At 38.2% G+C, this 27085-nt stretch overlaps 1 protein-coding gene and 1 long non-coding RNA gene across 3 annotated transcripts in view; one reads left to right on the forward strand and one right to left on the reverse strand.

Annotated features, from left to right (window-relative positions):
* On the reverse strand, positions 1–25108 carry LOC107982974 (uncharacterized). Of its 2 annotated transcripts, XR_010007222.1 has the most exons (5): positions 24621–25108; positions 16475–16695; positions 7413–7472; positions 6126–6211; positions 1–1538 (listed from the first exon to the last, which is right to left on the reverse strand). It is a non-coding gene; the product is annotated as an uncharacterized LOC107982974 (long non-coding RNA). The 2 variants fall into 2 exon arrangements; XR_010007223.1 differs by lacking the exons at positions 1–1538; positions 6126–6211; positions 7413–7472 and adding an exon at positions 12246–12841.
* malrd1 (MAM and LDL receptor class A domain containing 1) overlaps positions 1–27085 on the forward strand; it is a 225812-nt gene that overhangs the window by 88394 nt on the left and 110333 nt on the right. Inside the window, exon 20 of the mRNA XM_062984307.1 lies at positions 4124–4281. Within this exon, the coding sequence (XP_062840377.1) occupies positions 4124–4281 (158 nt within the window). The remainder of the gene's footprint in view (positions 1–4123; positions 4282–27085) is intronic.

Below are 27085 nucleotides of genomic sequence, written 5' to 3' on the forward strand. Positions count from 1 at the left end.
ACTGGGAATTTAAACAACAATATTTGCAAATCTTATCATCATGACCCGTTACAACTCTATAGAGTCTCCATAGTTGTTTAAATCCTTCATGTTGAAAATGCTTTTTTAATTCAATTGTATTATCAGAAATCATGGATTTGCAAAGGACTATCTCTATCTACTTTATTGTTGGCTTTATGAGGTGCTATTTTCTAAAGATAAATCTGGTTCTCGAGCATGGACAAAAAGCCTAAACACATTCACAGCATCGCACGTATGGGTGTAGGATGACTTGTGTGGAGGCAAGCTTCACATGAGTTACTTAGCAGGGTCAATACTGGGTAATTCAGCTTTTGCAAGAGTTGGTCCATAAGCAGTTATAAGACTGTAAACAGATTATTCAGTCGATGAAAATTGTACAGATAAGCTGCTATCAGAACAAAGATTGAGGCCCTCCAAATAGCCATATTGATCCCTTAGTCCAAAAAGGGCCCATGATAATAGATTATATGTGGGTACCTTTATTCCCATGGTCCCATCATGGCCTTACCTCTCCATGACATTACCTCTCCATGGCCGTCAGATTGTGTGCTTGTGTGAGATAAGGGACTATGGTGGTAACAGTAGTGCTGCTGGCAAGGACTCCTATTTAGGTTTTTGTGGAGGAGTCAGACTAAATTTGCCAAATAGCTACTTGTGGCTTTTGCGGAGGAGTAGATGGAGACCATTGTATTTTGGACATATTATAAGAAGACATTACTCACTAGAAAAGATATTAATGGTAGCTGTCAATAATGGAAGACCAAAGGCACTAGGAAACAAAGAATGCTACTTTACTGATAGACTTAAAATCGAGAAAGTTACAGTCCTGAGTTTGCAAGACCAAAATTAGACTGTTGATGACAGGTTGATTTAAAAAACTCATTCACAGTATCATCATAAGTCAAAGTCTACTTGCTTGTCAGTTTACAAACATTCCCACAGAATTAATTTCTGAATGATTTGTCCAAAAACATTTCTTCTGTGCCTTTTGTGGTTATGCCGTTTCCCGAGGCAAAGCAAGACAACATTAATACAAAGTGCATTTTACATCACAAAGAAACTTATTTGTAATGAATGTTTCAGCTGCCACCTCAAGCGCTCCTCTCGTAGCCGATGTTCTTTTCATCATACGGTGGTGAATCATATTTCAAGTTATTTGTGAAAACTCTCCAGTTTTTAATGTCATTATTACCATTGCTGTGATATTACACACTATTTCTATAGTGTTAGAAGTGACCTTTTCCTTCTAGAACTTGATGCTGATGAGATGTTTTCCTTGAAGATGTTATGGCAGCATTCATTCATTTTTAAAAAGTCATATTCATAGTTCACCAGCTTTTACACAAATACGGTTTTGTCATATATTTATTATTTTTATTATTAGTTTCTCTCAGCCTAAGACCCAAGATATTTTAGAACACAGATTACAGCAAAGCATAGCTACTGAATGTATGATGGTACCAATGTTCCTTACAGTGCATGTGAAAGCAATATTCTATCCAATGGCTCTTAACCATCTAAAATTCAACAGAAGGGGGAGAAAAAAAAAGAAAAGAAAGGGAAATACACACATGACTGGATACGGGATAAATACATATAGTTGCTTAAGTATCATTTAATAATAGAATGAAACAATAATTTGACCAACCTTTAATGAAATCAACCCCATAATTTCTTTCTCTGAATCATTTTGCTGATTCTGCAGCACATTTGTGGGAGACAATTCAAACTCAATGGTGCATAATTCTGATTAGATGTGCCTAGTATTACACTATTAATTTCTAATTTTCTACCACTAGAAGAAGCAACAGATACTTTTTAAGACTACAGGTTTGCTTTCAAACAAAACATTTTTTCAAAGCATTGTGGAAAAGGAAATGCATGCACAGAAGTTGGTAGTTTGGGTTTTATGATTGGATTTTGCGTAATACTACAGTGCGACTTTTAACAGCTCTGCTACAGTTCCTTGCCTTGGGTTTGTGGGGGGAGGTTTTTTTTACCACTGGTCTCCTTGAATAATACTATGAAACCAGAACTAAAAAAACCCCCTGCAATTCAATAAACAATTTCAATGTAATTCCATAATACCATTAAATTATATTTGTTCATTTATTTAATTTATCTGCCGCCTTTCTCCCAATATGGGCCCAAGGTAGCTCACAATGTAAGTTAAAACAAAATGGTGTTAATCAAATCACCAGCAACTAAAATCAATAAATATAGTTTAAAATGATGATTTGAAGATGTGTGTACTCATAACTTTTCTAAAAACTCTGAATAAATAAGAGAGTTAAGAAGACTGTTGGCTTTTCCATGTTAATTTTTAAGGAAGATTTCAAGAGGAAGAAAAATCTACTTGTTAACCAAGATTACTCTAACAAAATAAATATAGGAAAGCAGTATTAAATGTATTGCAGTTTGCAGAGCAAAGATAAATTCAGCTTCCTTCTCTGGCAGTAATATTATGCATTAGCTTTGGGTGAATGAGGTAACCGAGGCTCAAAAGAAGTGAATATTTTCATGGTTTTAACTCTGCTGTGACTTGTGATAAAGATTCTCAAAACTATATCATGGCAAATGTGGGGTCAAAGCTAGGAAAATATTTCCACTTCTTGACTATTGCACCAAGTGTTTTGATTCATCATATTCTATTTTTCCTCCAAGGTTTTTCTGTTCTCTGGAAAAATTACTATTGTTCCTAATCAGTTCTTAATGTGTACAAAAGAGAAAGACTGCCACAGCTCCATCCTTCTAAATCCTGGGATTTGAAGTTTAGAGAGGGGCATTTAGCTAGAAAGGTCTGTTATCTTACCAAAGTACATAGTCCAGCATCCCATAGGATCATACCACTATGACTGTGTAATGTGAAATGGGCCCTAGTTGGGACAAACGTGTAGCAGTGAAGCTGACACCCCAAAAATTGCACATCACAAGGCATTTGCCAGATAAAGGACTCCTAAATGGTTCACAGCAATGAAGAGCCCATGGGTGCATCTACATAGTAAAATTAATGTAGTTTGATACCATATTAATTGCCATGACTCAAAGCTATGGAATCCTGCGAGTTGTAGTTTGGTGAGGCATCAGCGCATTTTGGCAGAGATGGCCAAAGACCAGGCAAATGACAGCTCCAGTGACAGATAAAGTGATGTCAAACTGCATTCATGCTATAGTGTAGATCAGTGGTTCTCAACCTGGGATCCCCAAATGTTTTTGGCCTACAACTCCCAGAAATCCTAGCCAGTTTACCAGCTGTTAGTATTTCTGGGAGTTGAAGGCCAAAAACATCTGGGGACCCCAGGTTGAGAACCACTGGTGTAGATGCAGTCTGTGATGTATGGCTTGTTCAGGGATGAAGTGAGACTTTAAAGAACTGTGAATTGTGGCAGGTTCTTCTTAGTGATTTCTATACTGTCTGGGATATTGACAGTACAATAAGTTATTTTTCATGTGGCTCCACATAAGACCATTGGAAGGATGGAGTTTAGTTTTCTAGAACATAGGATTTCCAGCCTACTGCCTTTGGCCAAGGATCAAGTACCACCATGAGCCTCCTCCTCCTGTGTCTCAAGAAGAACATCATTCTAAGGAGGAGTCTGGCCTTGCATAGACCATCCAGGAGAAAACAACTGCAAGGAACTTGTTTCTCCCCCTCTCTGCCAGAAAGAACACTTACAAGGACATTATGACTAACAGGACCAACCCCAGGCACTTTCCTTTTGCATTGTGTTTTTTTGGGGGATTGCTACCCTGACAGATAAGCAATCGTTTGGTTTCTTAAATCACCTTCAGTTGTGCTGTCAAAATCTCTGTGGAGAAGACATCCTATATTTCATAATTTGCTTTGTGATAAAAGTGGCCTTCCCCAGATTAGTACCCCCCAGATGCATTAGCTGCCAGCTCCTATTATCGTGAACATTAGCTATCTGGCAATAGGAACCGTATTTCAAAACTTCTGAAGGGTACCAGCTGGGGGAAGATCATGATGGGTGGTGAACCACGCACCATATTGGTAATTCTGTCCTTCCTCCATCTGTTTTTCTTTTTTGTTCTTCATTTTATTTAAGGAATTTTTCAAATGGCATTTCATTTTTTATTGTAGGTCAGTTCTTGTATCTTGAGGCCACATCCACAGGCGTAAGAGGCGAAAAGGCACATCTGAAGAGTGCCAGATGGATAGAGTCTAGTGCCGCTTGTACTCTGAGTTTTTGGTATTATATGTCTTCAAAAGCAACAGGACGTATCCAGGTTCTCATTAAGGTAATTGTTTTGTTCCACTGCATCTTCCAATAATTACTTGATAATTCTTTGTCAAAGTGATTTCTCCAGCAGAGGGTTTTTAGTGGAGCAGTTACTTGTCACAAACACATGTTTCTTAAGACAGAGTTGTTGTGTATTTTCCGACTGTATGGCCATGTTCCAGAAGTATTCTCTCCTGACGCTTCGCCCACATGTCTGGCAGGCATCCTCAAAGGTTGTGAGGTATACCTCACAGCCTCTGAGGATGCCTGCCATAGATGTGGGTGAAACGTTAAGAGAGAATACTTCTGGAACATGGCCATACAGCCCAGAAAATACACAACAACCCTGTGATTCCGGCCATGAAAGCCTCCGACAACAGATTTCTTAAGACAGTTTCATAGGACTGGCATTTGGGTAAAAAAGGTAAAGGTTTCCCCTGACGTTAAGTCCAGTCATGTCTGACTCTGGGGGTTGGTGCACATCTCCATTTCTAAGCCGAAGAGCCAGCATTTTCCGTAGACTCCTCCAAGGTCATGACTGCATGGAGCGCCGTTACCTTCCCGCCGGAGCGGTACCTATTGATCTACTCACATTTGCATGTTTTCGAACTGCTAGGTTGGCAGGAGCTGGTGCTAACAGCGGTTACTCATGCCGCTTCCGGGATTTGAACCTGTGACCTTTCGGTCTGCAAGTTCAGCAGCTCAGTGCTTTAACACACTTCGTCACCGGGGTACTCTTTTTAAAAATTGCTGCCATATTTCCATCATCTGAATTTCTTGGACTTGCTACATTTCTAAGGAGCTGGGTTTTTTTTTTGCTTTGCATGGAAATGAAGAGTGTGTGTGAGATGATTCACTACATAAGGTGGTTCACATATGATCTGCATTTTTTGCTACATAATAAACATTTGAGAAGGATTTATAACTCAGTAAGTACCTATTTTCCATGCAGAAGGTTATATGGTATCTGCTGGTTGTATTAGCTACTGCAAGTGTTTAAAGATCCATGTAAATTTTAAATAACAAGGTTTGCTTATTTGCTTTTTACAAAAAGTGAAATTGAGCAGCAGCCAATAGATTTTTTTAAACATGTTGTACATGAAGTTACACATAAACAAGCAACACGGTTTCTTTTTTTTTTAAAGGGTTCTCTTTGTGATTGGGATAAACTGAAGATCTTGGGTGATATGAAAAATAGCAGAAATGTAATTGTGGAGCTTGTTTCCAAAAGGTACCAAATCCATCTAAATAATTTTATAAGAATTGAAAAAAACCTGCAGAGTATATGCATTCTTTTGCTATAAAATACCATTTTCCAAGCTATGTACCAAAGCAATTTGATACATTTAGATAGTTTTGATCTGTACATAATATTCTACTTTTAGTTGGTTCGAATCTGGGAAGCGGGTTGAGTTCCTGTTGTTAGCCCCAGCTTCTGTCATCCTAGCAGATGTAAAACATGCAAATGTGGGTAGATCAATAAATACCGCTCTGATGGGAAGGTAATGGTGCTCCATGCAGTCATACCGGCCACATGACCTTGGAGGCGTCTATGGACAATGCCAGCTCTTTGGCTCAGAAATGGAGATGAGTACCACCCCTCAGAGTTGGATTCGACTAGACTTAATGTCAAGGAGAAACCTTTACCTTTACTAGCCAAGAATGTGCTGTCACCTATAACTTATTTTTATTTTTTTTTAATTTGGCTTCTTTTGGAAACAAGCTGCACACTTCTTTATTTTTTATTATAGGATGGAATGATAAATTTTAGCAATTTTCTTCTTGTTGCAAAAATAAAAGTTGTCAAAATTCACAGTTTTTATTAAGCCTATTCAGGACCTATTTAGTGCAGAATTTACTCACAGTTGTTTTGCATTGAAAACAGCTTTTCCTGCCCAAGATCCATCTTTTTCCACAGAGACCATAACATTTCTGTATAGGACTAGTATCTGAAAAAAAGAAATCCTATTTTCAGTGCCAAATGTGTACAAATTTTGCTCAAAATTTCCCAAATGGCAAATATTAGTCCAGATTCATCACATTTATCTCAGCACTTAAAAAACACATTTCTTAAATATTTCTGAATATCTTCAAATATTATTTCTGTCCCTAGTCTTTACTTCCAAAGGGATTTCTTCTAGCATTGATGTGTGTCTTTTCTTGTTTCTTCACTTGCAAAACTGTAAGAATGTTTTTGTGCAAATTAAGCAAAATGATTTTGTTTTGGCCACAGTTCTGTTCTCTTCAAAAAGAAGAAAGCTTTGATGAGTTGCTTGCATCTTTTTGAGCAGCCATGCTGCCAGTCTGTGCTTTCTCTATAAGTAGACCTTGCTTCACAAATGGAGAAGAGTGACATCTTACACAAATTGCAGGGCAGGGTGGAAAATAAAGGGGTCATTATATCACTGTCAAACAGGAGGTGATGTTTCCACATGGATTTTTGACATGTTGAAAAATACAATGTTGGGGAGAAATAGCTATCTGGGGAATATTCTTCACATTCCTTATGTGAAGGCACTTAGTACCATTTTAACAGCTGTATGGGTTTCAAATGCTTAGATAAAGCTACAAGGTACTACAAATGATGAGCATTACATCCATGATGTTCAAGAGTACATTGTGATGCAGAACCTACAATGGCATGCTATAGTTTCTTTTTACATTTTTTAAAAACGTATTTTTTGCCTCAGCTTTTGGAACACTTTAATAGGGTTAAACCAAAACAAGCTCAAATTAGCATCGTTTTCAAAGCTCTAGACCCAATGTCTCAACCTGTATGCTAAAATAAAATTGCATGTTGTTCCAAAACAATTCATTAAGAGATTTTTCCCTCTCTGCTTCTTTTTTTGTTTTGCCTTCTCTATGCAAGCAACGTTTTCTTTTCAAATGACAAGCAACTGTCAGAGTTTTTTTTTAAATACTTTCAGTGTTAGCAAAATGTTAGCTTTGTTTTTGGTCCCTTGTTGGTTGAAAACAATATGTAAGCATGCAGGTTTTGAAATGATGGCATCTGTCACAAGAAAATGTTCAGCAGCCAATGTAGAATGAATATATAAAAACAGCACCTGCGCTTTTTCCACTTGTGCATTTTCTCATAGCCAGTGTTCTACCATCCTCATCTTTCAAAAATGACATGTTACCCCTACTAACCCATATGGATGAAAATATGATTCAGGCAGGATTCCAGGCAGGTTGGTCAGAAGGGTATCACTGAAATTAAAAAATAATAATAAAACCAGTGGAAAATCTAGCATTACTGTATTTGTGTTTATACAGTTTTTGTTAAAATGCAAACACTGCTGTTCTATCTTGGCAAGTACCCTAGAAGGGCAGCTGTTCAATGGACAGACACTGGATAGGAATATACACACAGAAATGATGAATACATAAAATCAATAAATTTGTGGCTTGGATTATAAGATAATTTAGCAAGGAAGTTCATAAAATTTCACAGGACGAAGGTTTAGAAACTTTCCTTCTGACTGAGGATAATGGTGCCTGCTAAGAAAAGTTTTATGGCCTGATGTGAGCCTTTCTAAAAAATGAGGGTGGAAACTTGGAGGGAGTGTTCAGTAGGGATATCCTCTTTAGTCATAGTTCCCAGAGAGTCTTAAGGAAGTTCAGTGTCAGTGGGGGCTTGTGGCTTTGCTAATGGCGAAGTGGTAAATCTGTTCCTCATTTCAAGGATAAAGGCCAGCACCTTGGATAAATTCTACCCCTCCCTTTGTTTTCCACCTCAGTCCAAGAATGTTGTTTCAGTTCAAAATCATGTTTGTCAGCAGTAAGGTTACTGATGAAAGCAAACAAATCAAAACAATGACAGAGATGCTCTAATGACCTCATCACATGGCCGCCAGAATTGCCATGCATCATGGCAAATCTGGTGACCCCCGTCAGGGGAGCGTAGAGAACCCACCGCCCCCTGCCTCACATCATCCAACTTCTGAGGAAGCTGATCCCATGGGGGGAAGCATCGACCATGCGGCTTCCCCCTATTGCTTCTTATGGCAACACGGGAAGCCTCCTGTGCTACTGCAGTGGCGGCATGTGGCGGCTCCACTCTAAAACATCCAGGAAGCCCTGCCAGAAGTTCATCTGCATCGTTAGATGTGGATGACCTAGAGCTTAACCAACATATGCCACCGGTTTAAGCCCTGTATAATGAGGTGGTGAATCAGTCGAAAAGGAATTGGTCGATTTGAGATGGGGTTATACTCACCCTAAAGACACAAGTTCAATATTGGATGTATACCTTGATTCAGGTATCTCTACTGTGCTTAAAAGTGTTTTGGGTGGAAAAGAACATCTCAGGGTTGTCCTCCAAGGCTCTCAGATGGGATGAGGAAATTTGGGGTTTTAAAGAACAAGGACAGGAGTACATGAGAGTCTCTGAGGCTCACGAGGAGATTACCCACTCCTAACTGTATTTGTTTAATGTAGCACTGGTCTAGACATTTTCTTGGGATTTTAAAATGACAAAACAGATATGTCTTCTCATCAAATTGATCATAGTCTCACACCATTTGGATTAGGGTTCCCTATTTAAAAGGGTGTCCAGTTTCCATTAACTTCTCCTGAAAAGTTGAGATAGCATCAGGAACCTTGAATGTGCCCATCCAGATTTAATTTTTGAAAATAGGCAGTGTTCCAGTTTTATTTTATTTTTTTAAATACATTTTATTTTAAAATTATAATACATCCACAATACACATTACAAAGAACTACACATACACAGACACAGACAACCTGCCACCCACAATATAATTACCACTCAGATCATTTTGTCAAAGACTTCCGCACTGTGTTGTGATGTAGAATTAATTTTTTTATTAAAATTACAGCAGCTGGTTCCTACAGATATAGAATAACATATGGAAATGTTAGGTAAATTTGTGTTCTGTTTACTCCTCCATTTGTTGCCAATGTGCAAATGACCATCCTTTCTTAAGGTGGGGCCTTAATCCACCCTCTGTAATCCTCCCACATTTCCAAGGTACATTTTTTCAGAGTTGTGACTTAGAATGTCTGAATATGATTGGGAAGGAAGCAGATGGATGCAGAATGGAAGGGCAAACCATGCTCAAAGGAGACTGGAACCAAATAAACAAGAGGTTAGATTACAAGGCCTCCTTTACTCAAAGGCACGTTCCAAACTCAAAGGCACGTTCCATCCCTAAAATCCTGGCACCTCTAGGATCTCTTCCAGCAGTGTAGATATTATTCTTTCTCTACATTAAAAGAACGGAAAGATTTAAATTGCTCTATGAGCTCTAAAGAATCACACTGTCACTTTGAGAACAGCTCTGTACTTCTTTGTTTGTTTTGGTTATTACAATAACCTTTATCATCTTCTCAGCTTCCTGTCCATTCCCGTTGATCAAACAGCTGGTGCTCATTAGTGAGCTGCAATATATATACATTTAATTGCTAACTTTACTGGAAGTTGTGTGAGCTGTGTTTGGAAATAGTCCATCAAGGTTCTTCCTCTGAAGTCTCAAACCATCAGGTACCCTGCCCAATGTTAGACCCCATGTTGATTGGCAGAAGTAAAGTTCGCTTCATCTCAGTGGTAAAATATCAGCTATTGCTGGATTAGTTTTAAAGATGGTTGTCTTTTATTCAGCTTTCCCACCTACTTGGGAATTTCAAAAGACAACAAGCAAGCTTTTTTCTCCCCTGTTCAGTTAAAGGTATAAAAATATAACATGAATGAACATGCACAAATGTATACAAAGGGGCAGATTGGATGACACATGAGATGTAGAGGATCTTTTTCCTATATGTGGTGGGAACATTGTGCCTTTCCATTACTCAATATGTTTCTTTTACAATTAAGTGAGTGGTCTACAAGTTCACATATTATTAAAATACTACACTAATTTATATGTGTTTAAAAGTAATTTGTATTCTAGGAAAGTCAGTTTTCACAGTAACTTCCATCTTCTTCCTGTTCTTTTTGTAGTGTCTATTTTTTAGACTGTAGAAAGTGCAGAAACAGTAGAGAAAAGTTTACAGAAGTATGTCAGAACAAAGGTAATCATCCTTTCATATTAACTTCAGTCCTGAAGCTAGTCCTATTCACTACCATTGGTAGTGAATACCATATTTGCCATTGGTCTAATACTGTAGACTTGCAGTATCCATGGGGGGTTTGCTTCTAGGACCCCATGCAGAAGGGAAAATGTGCATGATCATGCCCCCGTGTGATTAAGGAGCAATGATGTGAATGCATACACAGGGTGTGATAATCCACTGCCAATTGAATGAGCAGATCTGGAGTCTATAGATCTGGAAGACCCACTGTTCTTTCACTGTTTCCTTCTAAGTAAATGCTAATGGTTATGTTTCCATTAACCTATGCCAGATTGGCTGGGTGTATAGGATTTTTGATAGATTTTGTTATAGTTTTGTGCATTGATTGATAGAGATGTTTCTGGTTAAGTTTTAACTGCTGTGAGGTCTTTTTAATATTAAAAAAGGAACAGGGGTCAGTACATATATAAGATGTATACATTTTATTATGCTTGCATTAATTGCCCTATAATCCAAAGGACACTTTGGAAGAGTTATGTTTGTATGTGAGTTTGAAGCAACTCATAGTGAGGAGATGAGGCTGATTGGGGGATTCTGGAAGCTGGTTCAGCTTCTGAGACAGTAGCTGGCAATAGTAGGAAAAACAATTGCTGTCATGCCTCGTGATGACAAAAAACTAACCAAACAAACTCTGTTCACATTGAAATCAACAACACTGTAATGGCTTTGGGGAGACAAGCCATAACAACCAGCTGAGGTTGCCCTAAACAAGGATGGTCCCATAGCCTGCTGCAAAGCCAGCATAAAGCTAGCTGGAACATATCATTAGCCACAGTCCCAAAAGCTTAATGGATTAATATTGAACTGAATCCATCACCTGGACATTGTCTCCTCTTAGCAAATGCCATCAGACATCACAGCTGTTGCTTTTTTCAACTAACATAAGGCAAGGAGGGGACCAGTGTTCTGCAGGGTATAAATAACCTTTTCACTTGTTTATATCCAGGTGTTGACAACACAGAGGCTTCTGTAATGTCCAAATTACCTTCATTAGGGTCTCATTCAGCGTGCAAACATTAAAGCAAATTCTACAATATGCAATATTCCCAATATTGCAGGTTATATGTCAAAAACTGTTGTGGTCAATCAGATATTCCAATGGGCCCTTTTTGTGTGAGTTTAAGCAGTTCTTTGGATTCTAGCCATTTAATAACATTTAGGTTGAAGATATTAACAAGCTGGACCATCCAGAGAAGGGCAACCCACATAATCAAAGGTTCTGAAATCAAGCCCTATGAGGAACGGCTTAGGGCCCTGGGTATATTTAGCTTGGGAAAAAAGAAGGCCAAGAGGAGACATTATAGCTATGTTTAAAAATTCAGCAAGGGGCAAACTTTTTTGCTGCTCTGGAGATTAGGGATGCTTCCAGACATGACAGAAATGTGCGCCAAAGCAGGTTTTTAAAACATGCTTTGGCATGCATTTTTGTCACCCCCCCCCCAAAAAACGGCCTTTCCTGAAGGGATGTTCCTATAATATCCTGGTAATGGGGACACCCATTACTGGATGTCTCTGGTTGAGACAGATAAAGCCTATGGAACGCCCTCCACATTGAAGTCAGGCAGGCTCCCTCCCTCCTATCCTTCCGTAGGAAGGTTAAAACTTGGTTATGGGGCCAGGCTTTTGAATAATAATTGGCAGCGTTAATTATTATTATGTACGCTGAACTCAATCGACAGACCCAGTTTTTTTTTTGAACTGAACACGCCTACCTGTATTTTATGTGTTTTATGAATACTGATGTAAGTTAATAATTTTTAACTGATTTATATTGCACAGTATAATTTTTATATATGCGTTTTATTGTAAGCCGCCCTGAGTCCCCTGTTGGGTGAGAAGGGCGGGATATAAATATTGTAATAAATAAATAAATAAATAAATAAGTGTATTTCCAGCATCAGTATTTTATAGAACTTCAGAGTTACACAGACAAAGTGTGCACAAGCAATATCTAATTATATATGAGACAATTCTTATCTACGGTCTATATGACCAGTACAGAATGTAGTCAGAGATCATTTGTTGTTTACAAGGCTGGTTTTAGGGTCTAGCACTGTAGCCATAACATCTGATGAGGTTGCCGCTGGGCACATAATATTGCAGTTACAGCATTTCTAGCATAGCACAAATGGCAGAGTTCAGGAAAACAATACAGGCCATGAGTAAGATATCATCTGTTGTCAAAAAGGGGATAATCAGGTTAATTACAACAAAGCAGTTGAATCTGTAATTCTTATTTTACACCAACAATTATGTGTGAAAAGGGGAAAGAACATACATGCAGCAGCCTAGTAGTTCTAGATTAGTATTAATGGCAGTATGTAATTGCCTTTCCAGCAATGGGGGGAAGCCAGGCGGTGACGCTTTCCCCCATGGGATGAGGGGCAAGGTAAGGCAGGTGATACGGGGCATGGAGCAGCAGCTTCTCCAGGTCCCCTGCCGAGAACCTTATGCGGAGCGAATCCATGGGCCTTTTTGATGTGGTCCTAAGTAACATGATAAGAATTAATATAAGACAGTAACTGAAGCAAGAGGTAAACAGGAATCTGTAATAATAGAAACAAACCAGTCGTAATGAGTAAACTGTCATAATAGAAAATCATTTGGGAAATTAATGAAAGTTTTTTCATTATCTGGGTAGCATTTTCTGAGAATGGGAAATGGAACATTATAGTGTCATTGTAGTAAATTATCGAAAGACAATTTGATGTTTTTCTTAAACTACATTTTAAACATTCATTCAAAACTTTAGTGACCTAGAATAATAAATATTTCCAGTGCACACATAATTCAATTGCTTTTGTGTAAGGGTCACTAATGTGTTTTTAAATTTTTTGATAATGGAAAAAATGGGTGGACAGGAACAGTTTTAAAAGTGAAAAAGGTGCCTGTTCTTCACAGAGGGAAATGAACCCTTCAGGTCTTTCCTTCTTATAATGATTTAGAAACTGGCCAATTTCACTGTTAAGAAGTCTGAGAGATTTAAAATTTTCACTCTGCACTCCACTTTTTCAATTTCTACTATATTGCTAGGATGCTGTGAACTCTTAAAAAGTAAGGTCTTTGTTGATTATAACCACTGGTTCTAGCTTTGGGGTTGGGGGAGAAGACTGCTTTTTACTGTTCTTTTTTTTGGTCCTTTCATTCACAAGAAAGCTTTAAATAATGTCTGTAGGCATCTTTTGCAGGATATAGCTCAGAGTATTTGCTATGGGAGACTGGTGGTTTTTCTAATATTCCAGGGACTGATACTGTATTTGTGCCCATTATGTACAACAATTTCTTTCTTTCCTGGAAACTCTCCATGGACCTTCAGTAGAGAGCTCATGAACTTGCAATTCGAGTGGTTCTCTTCTAGCATTCAAATACAAGAAGGACCCTGGAAATTGCTACATTACAATGTACATTGTCATATTAGTATTACTAAAGCCAGCTCTCATGAACACTTTTCTAACATTAGTGTTTTTAGCAATATTGTAACTTGCCTTGAATCATGAGGAGAGGTGGGTAAGAAATAAAATGGTTATTGTTGTTGTTATTATTATTAACATAACATTAGCTGTCTCAGAAAATAAAGTTTAGATATCAAGTCCCGAATTTTGTGCACCACAACACCATATAGGAACATCTGGCCTCTTTCTTGCTAGGATAAATTAAGAGTACAGGCCTGGTCATCTTGGTGCATGCAATACACAAGGAGTTGGGTGAGGAAGTACATCCATGGTTGTCCTCCTCGATCTTTCACTGGCATTTGATAGCCATGAGATGTTTCTGGTTCATTTTGACTAGTATAGGACATGGAGGCATTTTCTTGCAGCACTTCTGGTCTTTCTTGGCTGAATGTTCCCATAGGAGGCAGCTATTGTTCAGCCTTTTAATCATTACCTTGTGGGGTTCCACAGGGATACATATTGTGGTTAGCAGATGTGGCTGGTAACAAATGATAACATTTACATGAAACTGTTGGTTATCTGTAGATTTGGAATTAGGTGGCATCACTATTCTAGTAGTACCCAGCTGTATATCTTCCTTACCTCTGGTGCCAAGGAAGCTATGGTAATATTGGCTGCAGTAAAGGACTGGATGCAGGTGAAAAGAGAGGCTTTATCCAGACAAGACAAAAGTGCTGCAGGTCAGTAGAAAAACCAACCTGGTATTGAGATCATAGCCTGTTGTGGATAGGTTGCTCTCCATATTAAAGATCAGGTCCATAGCTTAAGGGTGCTCTTGGACCCATTGCTTCTCCTGAAAAGCCAGTTGCTACAATGACCAGGAATATCTTTGCCCAGATTTGGTTGGCATGCTAGCTCTACCCTTTCTCGAGAAAGACATCTGGAGCCAGTGTTTCATGCTTTAGTTACCTCACAATTAGACTACTGTAATATAGTTTATGTGGGGCTGTCCATGTGTTCAAAGCTGCAGCTAATGCAAAATGAAGCAGACAGACGGGTGTCAGGTGCGCATTTTAGAGACCACATAGCTACAGTCCTGCAAGAAGTGCACTGGCTTACAATTTGTTTCTGAACTCAATTCAAGGCTAGTGTTGACCTACAAAGCTACAAAGCCTTAAATGACTTGAGGCTAGCTCAGAACATCAATCACAGTAGCCCATAGAACTGTTTACAGCTAGTGCCAAATTTATGCCCAATAGGGATTTCGATTTGTTTTTCCCTAGCAGCTCTCCAGTGGTGTTTGGCAGATCACTTTTGAAACTGATGACAGCTTCAAATGCAATTTGTGATATTGCCATGCAAATCAACTGCTTCAAAGCAGCGATGTCTGTGTGTGTATACAAAAAATCTGACTGGAAGTATGGAAGCTTTTTAGCTATCCTTGCTGATATGTTCAAAATTAACTCAGTGAAACTGAAATGTGCTGCAATAAAAAGAATCCATCTTTTTGCTAACATAATTGATATTAATTTCTCAGCAAAAAAGCAATATACACATCCCTACTAAAAGCAATTTTGTGTGACCAATTAGTCATCAAATGCCTGTTTAAGTTAAAAGGTCTTTTACCTGCTAGTGAAAGGAGAACAGAGAGAAAACCAGGCAGCCTCCTATGGGAGAAAATTCTGCCGCCTGGGAGAAGTCACCCAGAAGGGCTTTGGAAAAATAATTCTGCAGAATATTAATTGACTTGTCTTTCAAAACATCTATCAGTGGCATGCTGAGGTCATGGTTGGGGGTGGGGAGTTAAAAACCCACCTTGTAGCTCAAGGATGACACTATTTTTAAAAGTTTGTATTAATGGCTTTTAGTTGCACTTTTATTTAAATGTTTGCAAGCATCTTTGAAACCTGTGTTGGAGAAACTTACAAAATTGTCATATCCTATGCCCCAATTCACTCGGTCTTCCTCCTCACTTTGTAAATGCTTTTGTTTGTTTCTTGAGATGAGAAATTCATCAAAGATGTTGGCAGCCCTAACATGCATCTTGTGATTATTAAATCTAGAGTGTTTTACATGCAAACTATATGCTTTATCATTGTTTGCAAGCAGACGTAGGACATTACTGAACAATGTTTAAAAAGCCTGTTCTGGCATTGTAAACCTCATAGAAGGCAGGAAAATGCTTGAATAACCCTCTTCATATTGCACAGATCTCATGAAAGCACTTTCAGAATCCTGATTATGCTTCCTGCTTAGCACACCATCTTGTAGAGCATTCCTCCCAACTTATGCATTGCCCCTCATTTTAACCATGACTTCCCCCTTTTAACCAGAAGAACTTTATAATTTTGAGATTTGAGTAATTCTTGTGGAAGTTCGTCATTTCATGGCATTGTTACCGTAAAATTTTGCAGTTTCACAGTAAAGAGCTTCCAGATTTCTGAAAACACATTCATTTCTGTACCTCCCAACATAATAAATAAATAGTTCTACCATTCTTCACAGACTTTTCACACTGAGGGCTTAGTCCCACTAGTGAGGTCAACACAGAAGAAAACCCTTTCCTCAGCTGTAGATTGGTGATGCTTGAACTTTTTCAATTTAGAACTCTTTCTCTTACCTTTTAACATTCCCTGCCCCGAGTTATTGTCTACAATTTGATCATCAGTCTTAGTGACAGTATTAAATCGCCACAGACTTGTCTCTGACCATATATTTTAAACTTACCTCTTGAAATCAGTTGCCTGGTTTTCTAAAGAAATGCAACAACTTGGATATGTCTGAAGAGGGATGAGAGTTGCCCGAGAAATGGATGTACTGGAACTCGCCCTGCTGAACAGATGTGAAGAGGCAAAGTCTATAGACTTGGGATCTACACTGGAATTGAAGACTCCCAGAGTTTTAAGCCATTTAAGTCTGTATTTTGTACATCCATGGTGTCATTTTCCCTGCAAAAATATAAGTTTTAGTGAACCATGGCAAGATAAAGTTGCCCTACCATCTGTCAAGTGAAAAGCTGTGGCTTATTTTTAGATTTGATTGGTTTGCCACCTGAATTGCTCATCGACACCTTCACCTGAGCTGGACCTTTTAGCCTTTTCATCTTTTCCATCTGAGTTTTGATTTAAGTTTCTTTGAGAGAATGCATTTTTCTCCACAAATAAGGAGCACCTGAATTAACTAAGAAGCATCTATGTTCAAATAGGACTACTATGCTAGGAAACTCATTTCATTGATCAGTGAACAGGGAAGGCCTTGCTATTCAGCATACCATAGAGTTTTGTCATAGCTGAAATATTTATCTTTATACAGCCTGATGTTTCTGACTGTCAGGATCAGGTAAATGTTATGTTACAAAGGTGGGATTGTTTATTAAGGGTACTATTTAGTATTTGTTAGGAACAAAGAAGTACCCATTCAGCTTGGCATCAGAAACAAAATCTTTCAGTGTTGTCTGTGGTAGAACACTTGCATTAGCTCCCACAATCATTTATGTTTGATTCCATCTTAGACTGGATGCTATTCAGACTTTTAACTCACTGGGAACTGTATATGAAACTTTCTTGGACAAATTCTTCCCTGTTCCTGTGATAGATTATCCTTAGGGTTGTCATAAATTGGAAGGCAGCAGTGTAAGAAGGTGTATGGGTAAAACCGTGGGAGACAATGAGGAAAAACAACCTTTTCCTCTCCTAGTATTCTGTAATTATGCTTTGTAATTTGTGACCTGATTTGTGAATACCAGCGTGAATTTGTGCAACACTCAGCAAAGCACATGCTTGGTGCTGCTGAACTATGGTTCCTCCTTATTCTATAATTCTTAAAGATTGTACTTAGAAATCAAAGGAATGCAGGCAGTATTCATTCTTTCAGGCAGCCATTTCTTTTGATGGGCATGACAGTGTCTCTCATCCCTTAGGTAAGCAAAGCAATCAAGAAGCTAGAAAATGAGCTTGCATTGCTACCTGCCAGATGCTACATTTGGAGATCCATCTGTCATACTTCAGGACATATTTCTATTGTACAGCCCAATACGCAGGCCCCAGGAGTTTTGGCTGAATGGCATACTGTTTCCCAGACATACATGTTTTACTTTCTTTTTCTGCCTTTGAAACGCTAGAAAGAAATGTTGGCAGATAACCAAAAGATTTTCAGTTGGGAGAAAACTTCTTCTTTCCTCTTAGAAAGTATAGTGTGTTTGAAACTGTGAACCCAAGTTGTTGGCCACCTACCATGCTGCTTATCAAACAGCCAGGGATGGCAGAGTTTTCAAAGAAAAATAAGGATAATTTAAGGAAGAATGGAGGCATCAGTCTATATCCTGACTATGGAACTTTTCATGTGTTCTTTCTTCATTCATTTCTTTCTAATAAATACATTCATTTATTTCTTTTCCTTTAGAGCTCCATTTAAATTCACATTGGACACCTAGTATTCACAAAATATCCACTCCACATGCATTATGTTCTAAAACATTTACAATGCATTTTGAACTGCAAATGACCTCTCAAATGTGCAAATGCACATGTGGAAGGATCCTCATTCCCAAAAATTGAATTTAGGTTGTAATAATATGATACCCAAATTTCACAGTAGGCAAATTGTGAATCAGGCATTATTTTGACAGCTTTCATGGATGTGTTGAAATTCTACCTGGGGGCAAGACGAGTTATCTTAGAAATCTTTAGATGTTTTTCTTTCTCATATTCTGTATGCCACTAATTCACTTAATAAAAACTTTTAACTAAGGAGGAGGAGGAGAGAAGGAAGGAAAGAAATCAGGGCAGCCAGTCATCCCCCACCCCTCATTCCACTTAGGTTGGTGACAAGAGCAGAGCTCTTACTTTGGTGATCTAGTCACCCTTTTGGTCTTATTAGACTCTTTGAGGATCTTAATGCAATGTCTTTGAAAGAAAAACCAAGAAAACCTGAAAAAAGATAGGAACATGATGAAGTCTTTGAGCTTTCCTCATGCTAGCAGTAGTGGAGATAACATCCTTGGCACTTTCTTTTAGAAAGGGTCAGCATTGCTTCATTCCATATTTCACTATACCTAGGCAGAATTCTCTCTGGCACAAGGACTGCTGAAACAGGCTTTGTCATACTGGAGGTTCTCTTCCAGGACTCAATTTGTGAGAAAGTAGAGTCACCAGGTCAAGCTATGTGTAGGTGACTTAAACAAAGTTTTATTGAACTTTATGTGAACTTAAGAATCAAGTCTATCTAAACTTGCAATGTTTGTTCTGATTGATAATGGCTCTCCAGAACCTCCAATGGAAGTCTCTTCCAACCCTAAAACCTTAAAAACAAAACAAAATCTGGACAATGTAAATTAAAGACTCAATTAACTTCTAGATAAAAATGAATGTTTACTTCAGTAGGTTTACAGCCCATGTTTACTATTCAGTTTCCTAATGCTTCACCAATAAGGTCAGGGAGGCAGCATGGAAGCATTTCAGGAAATCACATTTCCAGTACAGCTTCCTTGAAAATTCTGGCTTGCTAACTTGTAAAGTTCAGTTCATCCTGCTATTTTGTGCTCCATTAGGGGAAAAAAGGCAGAACAGCCATCTCTTTTCAATATTCTACATAAAATGCCTCATTTGCTAGTTTAATGCAGAACCCATTTGATATATTTGTGGTGTAAACGCAGTTCTTGGATGCTATTGTTGCTTTTCTGAGGTGCATCTAATTACTTCGAGGTTGCAAAGAGAGCTGTTCCACAACAAAAGAAAATTGGCACTCCCTCAGTCAAATAGATTACTTTCCTCAGCAACATTTTACATTGCTGAAATTACTCCTAAATTGCAATTTGTCATGGTATTCCTGCTGCAGAACTGTCAGAGAAACGAGTTCTAGGATTGTTCTTGGGCAAAGGGAGAAAGCAATATCCCAGAATGTATGTGTTTTCGAGATACCTCCCTTAATAATAAAATACAGCCAAGGTACTGAGAATAAAAACCTTGCTACTGAAATGCATATACAGTCAGCCCTCCGCATTTACAGGTTTGACTTTTGCAGATTTTATTATTCACAGATTTGATTAAAATGTTCTCTCTAAGAATCTCTATGGTCAACTTCTGCCAGAATCTAAACAAAACCTTTAAGTGCAATTGCACAGTGAAGAAAGCTGATAGGAAATTAAACTCATTTAAAATGTTGTGCTGGAAAAGAGTTCTATAGATATTGTGGACTGCTAAAAAAAATCAAAGAAGTCCTAAAGCAAATCAAGTCTGAACTCTCCCTAGAAGATGACTGAGCTAGGACGGATGTACTTGAGTGATATCATGAGAAGACATGATTCACTCAAAAAGACAGTAAGGCAGTAGAAAAAGAAGTCGTCCAGATATATAGACACAATCAAGGAAACCATGTCCCTGAGTCTGCAAGGACTGTTAATGGCAGGATGACTTGTAGATCTCTCATTCATAGGGTCATCAATAACTGAAATTAATAGCAACAACAAGTAAAAACCAACTCAACAGGGAACAACAACAAATTATATTATCAGATTTTATGTTCATATCTCTACTGGCCATAAGGAGCCATCTTTGGAGCTTTGAAAGGCTGAGGGTGGGGGCTTCATTCGCTTTTTAGGAAATCCTAAAACCACACACCACAACCACACTTCTTATTGCACACTCATACATAATCACTTTCCAGTTTGACCAGTGCCTTTGGTTTGCTAGATTTTGTCAGGCTCTATTCACGATGCAAAAAGTTCCTTGGCTTTCTCTTTACTCACCTAAAGGAAGCCACAATTTTAAAATAAAAGGTTTATACCATTATTACTGTCATTGATTCAGTAGAATAACACAAAAAATAGAGCCATGCAGAAAATCATTGTTTATCATAGGAAACCTGCTGTGGCTTTAGTATAGTGTGCCTTCTAGCAAAGATAAATTATGATAGGCCAGACAGAATCACATTAATACAGGTTGAGTATGTTGTATCCAAAATGCTTGGAATCAGAAGTCTTTTTGGACATTGGATTTTTTCAGAATTTGTGGTATCTGTACACACATATATGTACGTAATGAGGGGTCTTTGAGATGGGACAGAGGTCTAGAAACTAAATTCATTTATATTTCATAGACACCTTATAAACATAGCATGAAGGTAATTTTATACAATATTTGTCATAATTTTGTGCATGAAACATTTGTGTACACTGGTTCTTCAGAAAGCAAAGGTATCATTATCTCAAAACCAATGTTCGATTTTAAAGTATTTGGGATTCTGGATTACTAGATAATGGATGTGCAATTTGTAATCATATTGTGTGTATCTATCTATCTGTGTGCATGTATACACACACCAACAATATGTTAGCCATATGTTTGTGCAGGTGGGGTGCAGGTTCTGTTGAATACTTTGTAGCTGTTTTTTTAAAATGTTGTTTCAATGTGCCCCAAATTAAAGCTTATCAATATATATTTTTCAAAAATTTACAGTCAAGTTCAAGTATCCTCTGGATAGCAACCTAACGTGATACTCATACTATTCCCAGTATCCGTAGTTCTCAGCTGAAGCAAATGATTGAGTAGTATGATTCAACATATATGAAACCTAACACTGATTGCAGTATTTTCAGTCCACCATTTGTGGTTTCTCGGAATTGAAATAATGACAGGACACAGGACCTGCAGTCTGCTCAAGATCTTGGACCTTCAAACATTAACAAATGACATGACAACTCCCATACAGATATATTTGTATTGAATTCAACAGACTTTATCTTGGCCTCTTTTTCCTTAAACAGGAATCAGTGATAAAGCCAAACAGTCAGCAATTCTTCCTTCTGAAGCAAATCTTTGCATTTGAAGAGCACAAAGGGGCACTTACATTTAATATTACAGGATAATTCCCCAATTGTAAGCAAGTGAAATTAATTCCATAACCATTAGCAAATAGAGGAAAAATATTATATCAGAGGAACATGTCATGTTAATGTGCTGGAGATTAAATATAGCAATAGGGATTGGGCCCTAAAGTCAAAACCAAAGTGAGGACTTGTGAGTGGATGACATGCTGGAGGGCGCGGAGGCAGGAGGACTTGTGGAGTTTTTCCATTTCTGCCAGTTTTTACTTTAAAAAATTCATCAGACAGGCAGGGGGAAAGCATGGGTCAGTGAAGGGAACCGTCTTACTCTGTTCCCTCTTGTCCAGGTCCATCTTCCGCCATCCCACATCCTTTCCCCCTTCAGATCCTTCTTTCTCCTGCATTTCTTCGCTTTGTGCCATTAAGAGACAGGTAACACCTGACTGTTCCAAGGGCTATGGGCTCCATTTCTCCACGCTGCCAAAATGGAGTGCCATGGAGTCCCGCTGGAAGTTGCCCTGCATCATGTGATTGACTCTGTGGGAGTTAGGGTTGTTGTGTGTTTTCTGGGCTGTATGGCCATGTTCCAGAAGCATTCTCTCTTCAGAGAATGTGAGATATATACTTCTGAGGATGCCTGCCATAGATGTGGGTGAAACGTCAGGAGAGAATGCTTCTGGAACATGGCCATACATCCCGGAAAACACACAACAACCCTGTGATTCCAGCTATGAAAGCCTTCAACAACACTCTGTGGGAGTCCATTTTGGCAGCATAGAGAAATGGGAATACGATGCATAGAAGACTGTGCCTGATGAAGTTGTTAGCATGGCAGGCCATGGCCAGGGAGACAATTCAGAATGTGATACCACGCCTGTAGAACTCCCTTCCTTGGCAGATTTGCATGGCACCTACTCTGCTTTCCTTTAGGTAGAGTTACAATATTTTGAATACCAAAAAAGATCTAATTACCAATTAATCACTTCAACCTCCCCCCCCCCCACAATTGCAATCGACACCTCAATTTGAATATCCCTGCTATGTCTGCTGATAAATGCTATTGCCTAAATAGTCTAAAGTCACCAGAGCTCATCTGACCTTGGAAGCAAAGCAGGGGTCAGCCTTGATTAATACCACCAACAAATACCAGGTGTTGTAGGCTAGGCTTCAGGAAAATTAACTGGCAAAACCAGCTCTGAGTATCTCTTGCCTAAGAAAATGCTATGAAATTCATGGGATTACCACATAGGCAACTTGAAGGCACACAGAAAATGATGACTAGAAATACTCAAATGTTTAAATAACTACAATTTTACTTGCGTATTTAACAATGTATAGTAATGCCAACAATTGATCTGTTTACAGATAGTGAAACATGAACCTTTTAAAAACAATCGCCAATTGTCACAGGAGAGAAAAAGCAAATTTAAAACAGTAAAGTGTTGCACTCCCAAAAAGCCGGTAGCTCTCTTAATTTCTGTTTTCAATCTAGAAGAGTTGCTAGCAGAATGACCAGTAATAAATCCCCAAAATAGGAATCAATGTTACACCAGACTGAAGTGCATTAAGTCAAGTAAAAGACCAAACAATCATGGCAGGATCAAAGGAGAAAAATCAAAGACATCGGAGCTCATAAAAACACATTGTATAATAGTGTCACCTTCTCCCTGCCTCCACACTCCATATATTTTAGGAATCCATCTGGATAGATATTTTAACACTGGAAAGAGGAACATACCCTGAAAAGGAGGATGTATGGTAATCCCACACTAAACATCAGGTAACCCTTTCTTTTTAAAAAACAAAAAACAAAAAACCAACATACTTTTAAGGGATGTCGGCTTTCTGTCTTCTGTCTTAATGTGCTTTTTCTTTCTGGTTTTCATAAGGATTATAAAATCCCAAACCCAGTACCTTCTCAATGGTGCCACTCCTCACCTGATTCAGAATAATTCACTAGAGATTCTTCATCCAACACCCATTTTGATCTCTTTTCAGCCCCAGATTTCATTTTATTTTACTGGGCTTTCTTGAGCTTTATAACTTTTGTAGCTTTTGTTGAGCTTTCCCCAAGCTTTCTAACTTTTATTGATCTCTTTTATTTGGATGCTGCTTTTATGCAGTAGCTGTAAGCTAAAAACAACTACAGTACATGAAAGCTCCAACCAAATAAAACAAAGCCAGATTGATAATGTATTTCAAAGATGAAATATATGTCATAATAAATAGTGCTATGTAAATTGCCTAGGGGTTTTTCATTATTTGTATGAAGGGCATACTATAAATTCTCCAAATTATTTTAACCATTATTTGGAAGTCTGGCACAGAGGTAAAAGTATAAATACCACACTGGAGCTTCAGAGTTCAATCTGCAAAGCTGTGTATGGCTTTATTTAGAAACAGGAGCAAGCCTATTTTCTCTGACGTTTTCAAGTCAGCAACATTGGGAAGTGCCAAGTAGTAGTATTTGTGTAGTACAGTGGTTCTCAACCTGTGGGTCCCCAGATATTTTGGCCTTCAACTCCCAGAAATCCTAACAGCTGGTAAACTGGCTGGGACTTCTGGGACCCACAGGTTGAGAACCACTGTACTACACAAATACTACTTGTTGTATGTAATGGGGCATGGATGGTCAAGAATGGTGCAAACATGAGAAGAACTGTAATCCACGAAAAGTATTTTTCCAAATTCTCATTCTATTGAAGATATGGTTTCATTCACACATAAAGAAAGTGTCAAAAACTCATTATATTGTCACCAGGTCTTTGAGTTTGACATCGATGTATGGCCTGGACAAGAATGTTAGCTGCACGGCAAACTAAATAGAGCAATTGCATTATAAATGGTCACTGGGTTAGTGATTTTCTGGAATCACCTTGCAGAAAGTGGACATGATATGCTAGATAGAAACAAAAGATTGGTTGAAATTTTTTGGAAAATTATAACTGTGCCATTGTGTGGCTTTTTTGGTAATCAAATTTTATGGCAACATGGCAAATGATTTGCCTTTCAGAAATTTCACAAATAGTATGAGAAGGAGGCAGAGCTGACCTTGTAGCATGAGAACAGCTGGAGATCCATCCAGCTGAGATTCCATTAAAACACTTTGGAGGCAGGAAGGTGAAGAAGCAGCAGTAGGTAGGGGAAACAATGCCTGTAAGAAAGATTAATATTAGGAAGATGTGAGAAAAATATTTCTCCCTGCTCTATCTTTGTTTCCAGCCTATGTGACCCTATTCATATTTACTTAGAAATAAGTCTCACCACATTGAAATATTACAATAGACAAACATTTAGCACAGCCTAATTGAAAATGGCAAAACTCAGCATAGAGATAAAACAATCTGTACAAATTATTGTACAAAGTTTTTTAAAATTAAAATACAATAAAGGATGGATGGATGGTTATTGTACAAAGAGCACTTAAGGAATGAAGCTCATGTTTGTTTATCATTTAAATGGCATGCTTGCTTGCATTGCTCACTAAGATAATGAAACCCCATTTGAAGGACAGTCTCTTCTCTTTCCTGCTCTGTTTCCTGCCAAGATACTGTTACTTTCTAAGGGGTTAAGACCCACTTTGTATAAAAAGATGTTAAGTGCTGATGTGAAGAAAAAAGAACATCATTTATTAGCTTTTGAAAAATCATCTCTAATTGTATTTTCTCTTCCTTTCGAGTACGTGTCTGACACGTTCGTTATCCAAGCTCATTCTATCAGGGGAACATTGCACAGTTATATTTATATTTCAGGATGGTAGGATGACAGAAAGACAACATATATGAATGGTAGGCAGCATATGTGATGAACTGGCTACATCATTTGTTGCACACATGTCTGGATCTATAGCCTATTCTATGTAGAATTTCTTATATGCACTAGAATATGAGAGAATATGAGTACAGCACCAGCATAATGTCATATTTTCATAGCATACTATGAGCTTCTCTGTATGCATCCCATTACCAAAATCCTGGGACACCAGTTCTGAAAAGTGGATATTTAAACAATGCTTATTTGTCAGAATGACCTCCCATTGGCCCCAAATTCCATTATTTGCTCAACAGGAGGGAGATGAAAAAGAAGGATGTGATGAAAATAGTCCGGACAGCTATGCAAAGTCTTGGTTATCAAGATTATATACCAAAAGCTTGCCAAGTGTGCTAATACACTGTTGAATTAATGTAGTCTGTTATCACTTTAACTGCTATGGCTCCATGCTATGGAATTTTTGGATTTGCAGTTTAGTGAGAAATCAGCACTCTTTGGCAGAGAAGATTAACGACCTTGTAAAACCAGAACTCCCATTATTCTATAGCATTGAGCTTTGGCAGTAAAAGTGTTAACAAACTGCATTAATTCTACAATGTAGTGCAATCAGCAGCTCAACCTGTGTGAAGGTTTTGAAAAAAGACCACAGAACTCCAGTTGCTTTCTATGATCATAGATTTGTAGCCATTTCTCTCCAGATGCAATGGTCTCAAATTTCACTGCAGATAACTTTACACATTTCATCCAGAAAAGCATAAAATGACTCTTCTGGACATTTCCAAAGCTCTTATGACATTTTTCGATGATGTGGTAGATACCCTGAAAATAACACTAGTTGTCAAGAATTACTGATCTCCTAGTGCCCCACCATTGCTCTGATTTTTGGTTTGGCTGAAGCAAGTGCAATTTCTAACAGATAGAGTGACTTTGCTTTGTCAATAAATTGTCTTCAACTCTTTCTCTGTCATTTCATCCAGAAGCTCACGACTCATATGAAGTTAGAGACTTCATATGAATAGGCTTCATGTGAGTATTTATGTACAAATAAAACTGATGTTGCGTCAGACCATAGTAATGTAGAAAGTATGTATCCATCATGATTAGTAGCCATTGATAATCCCATTATCTGTTACTTGAATAACATTGGAATTAAAATCTTCCCTTCAGTAAGACTGCCAAGGGCTGGCATACAATCCTAAATTACTGGCACCCAGCCTATAGGTAAGAACTGAATCAACATAAAATATTATACCGGGGGATATCATGATCTATGATATTAAAAGCTGCTGAGGGATCAAGTAATAGCAGCAGAACTGTGATTTCTCTGTTCATCTTCCAATAAAGAAAATACAGTGGGCTAAAGACCAAGGTTAATTCTGTTTCATTAACAGGCCAGAGTCCAGACTGAGATTGTTTAAGCAATTCACATCCCTCAAGAGCACCTGGAGTTAAGCCATCAAAACACAATATCTTTGAAGTTCCATAGATACCATAAAATGTCAGTTCATGGGAGTTCTGAATAAATGGGAGGATTCCTTCCTCTGCCTCTACTCTGCAAAGAAAGAGGAGTCATGTGGTTTTTTCACTTATCCCACCCGATTTGAAACCTTAGCTCAAGGAACTCCACATTTTACGTTCTGCAATTTTGAACGGAAGGTTAGAATTCATGAGGCTCCTGCTGGAGGAATCAGAGTTTAATATAATCTAAAATGTGCTATAAATTTATTCAACTCATTTGTATAAAT

The sequence above is a fragment of the Anolis carolinensis genome, chromosome 6, assembly GCF_035594765.1.
Source record: "Anolis carolinensis isolate JA03-04 chromosome 6, rAnoCar3.1.pri, whole genome shotgun sequence".
In the NCBI taxonomy this organism is placed as follows: Eukaryota; Metazoa; Chordata; class Lepidosauria; order Squamata; family Dactyloidae; genus Anolis; species Anolis carolinensis.